The sequence below is a fragment of the Prinia subflava genome, chromosome Z (assembly GCF_021018805.1).
Source record: "Prinia subflava isolate CZ2003 ecotype Zambia chromosome Z, Cam_Psub_1.2, whole genome shotgun sequence".
NCBI lineage: Eukaryota > Metazoa > Chordata > Aves > Passeriformes > Cisticolidae > Prinia > Prinia subflava.
In genome coordinates, this window is record NC_086283.1 from 26,869,609 (window position 1) to 26,880,279 (window position 10,671).

General features: G+C 47.2%; 1 protein-coding gene across 1 annotated transcript; it reads left to right on the forward strand.

The window, feature by feature from the left end:
• Positions 1-5,263: 5,263 nt before the first annotated feature.
• ZCCHC9 (zinc finger CCHC-type containing 9) lies at positions 5,264-10,607 on the forward strand. Its single transcript, XM_063421410.1, has 5 exons — positions 5,264-5,616; positions 6,859-7,009; positions 7,236-7,328; positions 8,261-8,329; positions 9,631-10,607. Exons 1-5 carry the CDS (start codon positions 5,350-5,352, stop codon positions 9,744-9,746), a joined length of 696 nt encoding a protein of 231 aa, XP_063277480.1. The 5' UTR covers positions 5,264-5,349; the 3' UTR covers positions 9,747-10,607.
• The last annotated feature ends 64 nt before the right edge of the window (positions 10,608-10,671 follow it).

Consider the following 10,671-nt stretch of genomic DNA (forward strand, 5'->3'; position numbering starts at 1 on the left):
AGAAGACTAAGAAGATATCTTCATGATGTCCACCACTGTCTGCATCAGGGGAAACCAGGCTCAAGACTCTCCTTGGGGGTGCAGAGTCACAGGACAGGAGACAACAGACTCAGGATGGGACACTGGGAATCCCTGTTACTTATTAGAAAGGCCTTTTGTCCTATGCGGGTGGTCAAACATTGGAACAGACCCAGAGATAGCCAATACTCAGGGAACAAGGTTGTAAAAAAATCCGATCCATACTGGGGCTGGGGTGGGATTGTTGGGTGTTTTGGGACAGAACCAAGATCCTCCAGATCCCCAGCCTACAAAAAGGTGTGATCCCTGGCTGAACTAATCACTGCAAAATGCCTGAGATGAGCAAATAACCCAGGGCAATGCCCTGGCCATCCTGTGCTCTGACCAGCAGGGAATTTTAAGTCTGCATAAAATAGGGACCCCCAGGTATGACTTACTGCCTGCTCTGCTCCAACTGTGGCATTCTCTGTATTGCTGGTTTCCAAGCATGACCTTCACAACCAAAATACTTCACCTCACATGGATTATTTTGCAAAGGCTTGTTGTCACCTGCATTTCCCACTTCGGTGACCTTTCTCTCTCTCCAGGACCTCTATATGGCCAGCAAGAGCAACTCAGTTGCTTCACATGAATGGTGTATTTTCATTCTTCATTCCGCATCACTAATTGATATTTTAAATTAACCTTGGACAGTGACAATTAAGTCAATGCAGGATGTCTTTGCTCAGTCCTACTCCCTCGTGACAACACTCAGGACAGTTTTCTCTTTTCTTGGAGCCCATTCTCCTCTGAGTGGAGCCCAGCCTGGGGCTGAGGTGTGGGGAGCAGGGTCTGTGCCCCTCTGTGTCTTCAGGGGCAGCTGGAAGGTGGCTGCACTGCTCCCTGAGGATAGGTTCAGGAGAATGGCTGCAGCAGGAAGCAACATGGAAGTTTGTGTGCCCACACAAAGAAAGAAAAGTATACAGATAATGACTGAACAAGGAAATATTAAAGGTTCAAAAGCTGGGTTAGTGCACTAAATCTTGACATAAAACACTACTTCTTGTTTCTCATATTTATTTTCCCAATGCGACGAGTACTGCACAGCTGAGACCCTTGTTTGCCAACAAAATTCTTTCCTGATAGACACTGATTCTCTATAAATCTTTGAAATTTATTTGATTGAGTGCCCCAGGAGCTATATGCCATGCCTCAAGCACTTCTCTAATGCTCTTGACAAAGCAACTAGAGATCAGCAGAAATAATCTCTCAGGTCAAGCTCCATCAAAGCCCAAATCCATCAAAGCCCACCTGTGCTCCATTAGGCAGTTCATGCAGGGTGAAACCCGGGCAGGAATTTCCCATTACAAGACAAGAGGAAATGGGTACTTTAGGATGAGATATTATGAAGACATTGTTCCCTGTGAGGGTGGGAAGGCCCTGGCACAGGCTGCCCAGAGAAGCTGCGGCTGCCCCTGGATCCCTGGAAGTGTCCAAGAACAGGCTGGACAGGGCTTGGAGCAACCTGGGGCACTGGAAGATGTCCCTGCCATGGTAGAGGTGGCACTGGGTGGGATTTAAGATCCCTCCCAACCCAAACCAGTCTGTGAAGTCTGTAGCTACAACAGATTTCTGATTTCACATGTGACACTGTACACCTGAAATCCTTGGCTACCCCAACAAAAACTGACAATAGGCTCTGGAGGTTCATGACTCTGTCACTCCTACAGGATCAATGCACACCTGACATAATGTTTCTCTGGAAACATCAAAACCAAAAGGGAGCAGATAACATGAGGAATGAGTTATACCTAATATTTATATGCAGAATTACTTTACTAATAAGATTTGCTGGAATGCAATTTAAGACCTGCATGCTAATCTTTCTCCAGCAATGCCTCTAACAGTTTGCCTTCTGCCTAAGGTTTAATTAAAGGATTAAAGACTTTACAGTCACTTCTGCCTGCAAAAATGCCTGTGGGAAACACCAAAATGCAATGTATGTGGTACAGAAATCTTCTAAGATATGTATGTATATGGTACAAGCCAAATCTTCTAAGAGGGCACAGTCACCTACTGCCCTGCCTAGGGATGATGACTGGAATCACATTTTTAATTCACTCTAAATTATTGCAGAAAAATATTTGGCTCCTAATGATAAAATAACAGTTATATTACAGTAATAAGTCTACCAGTAAACAAGGGTAATGAAGGTGTTTATCTACCCACTGCTTAGGGAACTCAGGTGGACCCAGCAGAGAGGAAAAAGAAGTTGATGGAACTATGGTAGTTAATTTTTAGCTCATTTTATTATGTGTATTCTGGTTTGAAAATGCTGTAAGTTTTTAGTGTACATCTTTAAGAAGTATCTGTCTTAGCTTTCATTCCAGTTTTATGCTCTGCTTTCTGAACTAGCATTTGGGCTTTGAAATTACTGATAATCTACCTGGTACTGAGCGATAACTGCATGAACTACTGGCATCTCTTTCTTTCTTTCTTTCTTTTTTCCCTGTGGAAATGAGGAATTTATAATTTTCTTGATGGAGAGGAATACAAGGATTAGTAAGACTGAAAAGATTAGAGGACTCTCCCTTGCTGATCTCTCTGCCCAACGAATCTGTACCTCTGTTGCTGCCTGCAGTTTCAGCCTGTTCTTTCTCCTTTTCTCTGTGAAATGCAGCAGTTTTTGAAAGTATGGCAAATACTGCAGAAAAGGCCATTGTATCCAAACACAGGAGGATAACCCATTCTTCCTTTGTTCCTTCATACCTTCAACCCGAGAAATTACAACTTTGTGATCTGAAGGCACAAGCTTAAGTGAAGTGCTGTGCAAATCAAGTTTAAATTCATTAATTTCCTCACTGTGGGTCTCTGAAAAAAAAAAAATCACATTCTCCTGGGAGAAATCAGTGGTTTCTGTTTAGCATGCAGCCACCACAACTAAAACCAGGGAATATTCTTGTGCCATCCTGACAGGGCACATCTAACATTCCTATTGGAGCCACCTTTCTCAGATTGTCATTTTGACACAAGAATAACAAACAGCAGCTTTGCAGTGTAAAACAGCCAAATAAAATAACTTACCGCAGACCTTAATCTTCAAAGGCTTCAGTTCCTCCAGGCACTTAAACATTTGCCTGAATACAAACCAATAATTATCTGAGTTGATCCAGCAAAAAACGTTGATGGAGCAACTTATTTAAGCTCTTGTTAAATATCCTGAAAGAATCACAGCTGTGACAACACAGCCTGGTGGAAATGACAACCAGCGCTGGTCAGCTGAGCAGGCTCACTGAAGGGGATGCTGCCCTGGCTGCAGCAATCAAAATCCATAAATATTAAGATTAAATATAGCTCAGGTAATCATTTAGTGCTGACAAGAAAGCAGAGCAGTAAATGCTAAGCAATCTGTTCATCTTATGGAGAATAAATCAAAGTGAACCATCTGCACAGGAGCCTCAGAATATTGCGGACATAACATTTAATAGAATTTAAGAATTTAAGAGGGAACAGGGCCTACTTCTCCTTTCCCTCCCCAGGCTTACATTCAAATTAAAACAGCCAGAAAAATGTCACCCTGACACTTTGCCAAGTAGTATTAACTACCCAAACCATACAGGCAAAAAGAAATGAACAAAGATAACATCAGTTGTGTACATGTACAACCAAAGCCTCTGGTATCCCTTCAGCAGACAAAACCTCCTTTTTGGGATATGAGGATTATGAAAATATGAACCCTGTGCTGTGTTCAGACAATTTACTGTTTATTAGGAAAACTGGGGGGGGTGGGGGGGAGGCAGAAAATGTTACCATTATTTGCACTGCTGCTTGTAACTCACCTGATGCCAAGGTACAGGAAACCTCCTAGCCCAATAATGTCAACCTGGAACAAATCACAAACCAGTGCAAATTTAAACAGGTGTGGCCTCTGCCAGATAAGTGATACTTGAGGTACAGGCTGTCTGTCTGATTTAGCAGAAAGGTGTTAAACACTCTCTTCCACTGCGTGCAAAGCTGGATCTTAAGGGTGGCCGATCCCGCCTAGACACACATACACACACATAAAACTCCAGGTTGGGAAAGCAAGTTGCAGGAGCAACTGGGACCACATGCTGTGGCTGAGCTGTACATCTGCAAAAGAGGTGTTTTTAATTTTAAATATTATTTTAATTTTAAATATTATTTTGATTTTAAATACTGACCCCGTCTATTTTTTTTCTTTTTATTTTTCCCCCCTAGCTTTTAAACGGCATTCATCCTATATTTTTATCTGCCATCAGCACTAATTGTTATAAAATCCGTGCTCGTCCAGCCTGGCAGCGGCGCCGCTTAAAACAATCTTTGTGCACACCTCCCTCTAGTGGGCTCAACACCCCGGAAAATCGGCAAAATCCGCGAATTCCTTTAGGGAGACGCAACTGTTAGGGATAAGTACTAGAGAAAGTGTAACATTCTTTATATATTTTCTATACTGTATGTATAATGCATATACCTTCATAACATCAACCAGGAAGCATCACGGGGGTCTGGTGAAACGCTAAATCCACAACATGCACCAGCCTGACCGGGGCGGGGAGGCAGGGCCGGCTCAGTATTTGCCTCATAAACATTTACTGAAGCTGCTGAGTGGCCTCCTCCGAGAGCACAGCCCCGGGGATTCACCCGGTCACCCCTCACTGTCCTCAGCTGAGACCCCACTGCAGAGCTGCCCCAGCCCCGGGGCCCAGCACAGGAAGGAGCTGGAGCTGCTGGAGCCAGGCCAGAGGAGGCTCCAGGATGAGCAGAGGGACGGAGCAGCTCTGCTGGCAGGAAAGGCTGGCACGGCTGGCATTGTTCAGCCTGCACAGGAGAAGCTTTGGGCTGACCTCACTGTGGCCCTGCAGTGCCTGAAGGAGCTGCAGCAAGGATGGAGAGAGACAATTGACAAGGGCTGGAGGGACAGGACACAGGGAATGGCTTCCCACTGCCAGAGGGCAGGGCTGGATGGGATCTTGGGAAGGAATTGTTCCCTGGGAGGGTGGGGAGGCCCTGGCACAGGGTGCCCAGAGGAGCTGTGGCTGCCCCAGGATCCCTGGCGGTGTCCAAACCAGGCTGGAGCAGCCTGGGACAGTGGAAGGTATCCGTGCCATGGCAGGGTTGGAAGCGTCCCCACACGCCTCAGGAGCGGCCTCCTCCGAGAGCCCGCTTCCGTCCTTCTCCACAGTCCCTCCCGCTCCCGAAGCCTCCCACTCTACCTGCCCTGCCTCCTGCCCCTCCTCTTCTTCCTCCTCTTCCTGTCCGTCATCACCGTGCGCGGTCCGGCCGTGCCGGGGCCTCGGCCGTGCCTGTGGCGGTGCCGTCCGCGCCGCGGCCATGACCCGCTGGGCCCGGCGCAGCGCCCCGCCCGCGGCCCGGGCCCTGGCCGCCACCCCCTGGGAGCAGCTGGCGCCGAGCGGGGAGCCGGAGCCGCCACGGGCAGCCAAGGGGAGGAGGAGGAAGAAGGAGTACGAGAACCAAGACGTGAACGGGTTCGCGGCGTACCGCGGGCAGCAGCAGGAGGAGGAAGAGGAGGCGCGGAGGAAGGACAGGCGGCGGGAAAGCAGGAGGCTCAGGAGGCAGGAGAGGAAGAAGAACGCCATGGTGAGTCCTGCTCTGCAGCCACAGGAAGAAAAAAAGGGGAGAAACTCCCCCTTTTTTGCTCAAACCCTTCACGTTTGGGGAGTGTCGGAGCCCTTGAAGGGCTCGCATGAGCAGTGCGCACAATTGCACCCTTTGTAATGAAACGTGACGGGTTAAGGCTCGAGGAGTGCCGGTGACAGCGTCTGACTGCGAAAGTGTGTCCAAAACAATTTAATCAAAGCAATACACGGACTAACTAATGCCTAGTAAAGCTCACACAGAGCACAGTCTTCACCAAGTGGGGCCCAGTGAGGAAGAGACAATAGCTGATCCCACAGATTTTGAAGACTCCCACAGGAGTCTTCAAAAACTTCTCCCCATTCCTAGCTTGCTTTAATACTGTTTTGCTTACATTTAGGTGGAGATTCAGTGACTTCAGTGATACATCTTAGTTAGGGGTGGCTTGGGAGTGGGTCACTCAGGACAGTTCTTGAGGTAAACTGGGGATAGGATGTGGTCAGTCCAAGGAGAGGGATTTCACCACAGCTGCTGATCCAACAGAACATTCTCCCTTACCTTCCTTGGCTTTCAGTGGCTGACCAGCTGCAAGGCACCACCAGGTTCCTTCCTCTGCAAGGATTTTGACAGAGCTGCGGGGTCTCTGCCCCTCTCCACCCTCCTGTTAGTCCGGCCTGGACTGTGGGGTCTGTGTGGGGGTCCCATCCAGGGAGTAGCCACTGTATTTTCCCCTGAAATTTCCCCTTTTAACCCCCAGTCACATTCCCACAATGCTGTTAAAAGGGAGCCCTGTGTAGGAGGCACAGGTCTCTCCCTGTGGTGGTGGTGCTGTGGGGCTCAGCAGGAGCTCAGCCCTCCCCTGCTACAGGCACAGCATGTTTCAGATGAAAGACATGAAGTTTGGGACAAAAGATGGCTTTCAGCTCCAGTCGTAGCCCTTAGGATGCTCTCCCGGCTCAGCACTGTTCCCCCTGCCCCTTTGAGGAGTCCCCAGCCCCTCTTGGTTCCTAGGTGAAACTAAGAGAATTTTCGTGTGTGATTCGTCAAACTGTGTGTTGCTGGTTAAAGGAGAAAAGTGCCCATAATAATGTGATTTCATGGCACAGAGCACAGTTTGACGGCAGAGCACAAAGACTCTTCCTGGCTGCTTTTTCCTAGGGACGAAATTGTGTTTAGGCCCTGTGAAGCTGGGATTTCCAAGTTTTGAGTGCCACTCACAGAATCACTGGATTTTCCTCTTCCAAGGTGTGTTTCCACTGCAGAGAACCTGGTCATGGCGTGGCTGACTGTCCTGCAGTGCTGGAGAGCCAAGACATGGGGACGGGGATCTGCTACCGCTGTGGATCCACGGAGCACGACCTCAGCAAATGCAGAGTCAAGGTGGATCCAGCTGCTGGTGGGTATCAGGAATTTGTGCTGTTGTGAAGTACCTGGGTCTGAATTGTCTGACTGCTGGCCCTGGAGTTTTGTGTGTTAGAAATTTAACTTTTGCAGTATGATAACGAGGAACCTGACAGTAATTTATAGCATGAAGTGATTGAAATATTGTCTTTGCACTGTGCTGGGTCTGTGACTTCACAAAGGGTTTGATGTAGACCCTTAAACTTTGTGGGATTTTGCAGGGCCATTTCCCTATGCAAAATGTTTCATCTGTGGTGAGATGGGGCATCTGTCAAGGTCGTGTCCGGATAATCCCAAGGGGTTGTATGCTGAAGGTGAGTGTACTGATTCATTAAATTTAGTAAAATTAAACTTCAATATCCTTCAGTAACCTGATGCAGAAAGAAGTAACACTGCAAGTGAATGAGAATGTGGCTGAAAGGAATTCCTGTGTATCTTTCAGTAACAGCAGAGTAATTCTGGGCATTCATTGTCAAATAATTACCTGGGGATTTCTGTTTTAAGTGTAGGTTTAGTATTAAATGACAGGATGAGGTGCAAAGTGTGAGACTTTGCTTGTGCCCCTGTATCAGGAAATGCACCAAGGAACAAAATGATGCTGTGTGGATGTAGGCAGTGTGTATTTACATGCACATGTACCCAAGTAGGTGGTAAGAACATTCTCACACAGCAACTTCAGATGCTGGGAGCTGGCAAAACACAGGCTCTCACTAAAGGGAGAGTATCTTCAGTCTCAGTAACTTTAATGAGAAATGGGGTCTAACTTTGAAGGTTTCAGTTCTCCGTTGCCTCCAACAACCAGCATTCTGTCTTCTGGTGTTTCCCAGCACAAATGTGGGGTCTTGGCAAACTCCAGAAAGTGATCTTGCAGCCCAGTTAAAGTGGAACAAAAATCACCTTGCTTTCAAGTGTTTGTATTGTGGAATTTTGTATTGTGTAGAATTTCACGTCTCAGTACCTGCAAATGGCTTACCTGCCTCTCTGGAGCCCCTGCCAATTTCAAAAGTTCCTTTGAGTATGGATTTCAGCAGAGTTCAGCCTGTTTCTCAAAAAGAGAGTTTCCAGCAGATCAAAAGTGCCCAGTAAGCAGTGGCTGGAATTTGTGGTGTGTGGTGCTGTGGAGAACAGTGTGATCCCAGACAGCTCTATCCCTCACAGACACAGGAACGGTGTTTTGTTGGGTGTCTTTTGGGTGTTTTGTGGTGTTTTTTCCCCTCAGATGAGTAACAACTTTCTGTGTGAACAGGTGGGGGCTGCAAACTTTGTGGCTCTGTGGAACACTTCAAGAAAGACTGCCCAGAGAAGCAGAATGCAGGTGAGCTGCAGGGGGTGTGGGGTGGGAGTGGGTCAGCTACTGCTCTGCATGACTGTGGTCAGGGAAAAGGCTTTGGGATGAGAACTTGGAAGCAGCAGAAGTGACCTTTTGTTGGAACACTCAGGAAGGGTGTGAAGGAGGCAGTAAATTGCAATGCAAAACGAAGATAATTTTTTTTAAAAACAAAATTCATCTTATGTGTATCTGAAGGCCATATGAAATAATCTGTATTTTTTTTGCCAATATTTGTGCTGCTGTTCACAGTTTGGCAGCTGTACAGCAGAATTGGCTGCTGCTTTTTGCAGATTTCAGCGTGAAGCGGTGGAGCTGAACCCAGTGCTGGGTGCAGGGTGGTGGTGTGTGAAGGCAGGTGTGCCAGGCTCAGGACAGGACAAGGAAGATCTGTCCAGCTGGATTCACAGCTAATGAACTGCTTTCTTACGTGTTCTTCAGCTTTCCATGTGGGTGGAAAAATTAAATTAGATACTGCAAACCCCCACTGCACTACAGGAGGCAAAGCATCAAACAAGGGTTTGAAGAGTGATCCTGTCACTGGAGTGGTGACACACCTGTGCATTTTTCTGCTTAGTTTCTATGACAGTTAATGTGCCACTTCATAATAGACCACTTTGGTGGGATTTATGTAAGAAATATTTATGGCATTTTCTATATCTGATCCTATATTTGTGATATCTTTAGGTCTGAGACCACATGTAGGATTCTAGGTGTGTGCTGCTTTGCCAGTTTAGAATGGGTCAGACTCAGTCTGAATTGGTATCACAGAACTTTATGACCCCAAAAGACTCTGAAATTTCCACAAACTCGTCTGCAGGTAGTGAGGCTGTGCCCACTTGGGTGACTGATGTTTTAGAAGCTTGTAACTAGATTTTTTTGCTACCTTTTTCTGGTAAATTTGACCTCCGTAGTGAGGACTGTAGGTCCTGTTTATTTTCGCAAGAGACTCCTTTCAAAACTAGCACGGCTGGTTAAAAACAGTTAATTGGAACTGTGACACCATTGGCAAGAATTGTGATATTTTTGAGGTGAAGTGTGCACTGTGCAGAGTATGTTCAGGTACAGGGGGGCCGGTGAGAGCTGTCAAAGGAGTTCAGGCACTACAGTTTCCAGTTCCCTCAGGCAGATTCTGAGGCTGATCGGGCCAGCTTTAGTGTCGAGAGGCTGGCGTGGGTACCCGTGGCATTCCCTGTGTGCAGTGCTGGGTTTGCTGCCCTGCTGGGGCAGACCCCAGGCTGTGCAGGTGGCAGAGCTGGCCCTGACACTGCTGTGTTGTGTCCCTGCAGAGCAGGTGACAGTCGGGCGCTGGACCCCTGGCCTGAGCGCCGACCACGAGGACGTCGCGGCCGCGCCGGCGCTGCAGAGAGCACAGCCCAAGAGACCCAAAGTTGTCACTTTCTGAAGGCCTCCTGGCTCTCAAACAGTTCTCCTGCGCTGCTGCACTCCAGAGCGGTGACGACAGAGAGCAGATCCAGAAAATCAAGCAGGCTGCAGGGGAATTGTTTCTTAGTCTCCCCTCACTTTCCCAGTTTGCCTTCCACATTTGCCTGGCTCACTGTAAAGCTGGGAGCAACAGGAACACAGCAAGTGGCTGTTTTATTAAAGGGATTGTGGGTGTTTTTTAAAGGTTCTTGTTGGATTAGAGTTTGGTTTTGCCCTTTCCTTTTAGGAATAATGAACTTATTCCTTCCTATATTCCAGCTTAAGCAGTCCTGTGGTGAAGTTACAGATCAATCCTGTGGGCTGCCGAGCTCCAGGTGCAGTTCCTGAGGGGTTTAGTTGTTATTATCAGCCATTAACTTCAGTGGTCATGCACATTGGGTCATTTCAGTGTGATCACTGACAGAATCAAGCCCTTCCTCTGAAGCCTGTGGTGGAACACACCCCTGAAGAACTGGAGAGCAAGTGAGAAGCTTTCTTAGTTTATTTCTTTTTCAAAGAAAATGCTCAAAAATCTGCAGCGTTTCCATGCCTTGGTGAGCTGGGAGTAAACTTCTCTTTGTATTGCACCTGCCTGCTTCATGGCAGACTTACTGTTTTTAAATGGAGACTGCAGCCTTAGAAAAGCTAGTGGATATTAAAAAGAAAGATTAGGAAACCAACTCCAGAGTTCCTGCAGCCACCAGTGTTACTGGAGAAGGGCATCCTGAGATCCCCTCACATGCTTTTCTTGCAGCAAAAAAACAAATGCAGGGAATGAAATTGTGTGGAGATATTTTATATTTGTACAGGTAATTATTTTTAATAAAATGCTGCTAAAGAATGCAGTGGTTAGAGGTCATATTTTAGGTTTCTTGGTGCTGTTGTGGAGACTGAGATGGGGGTGT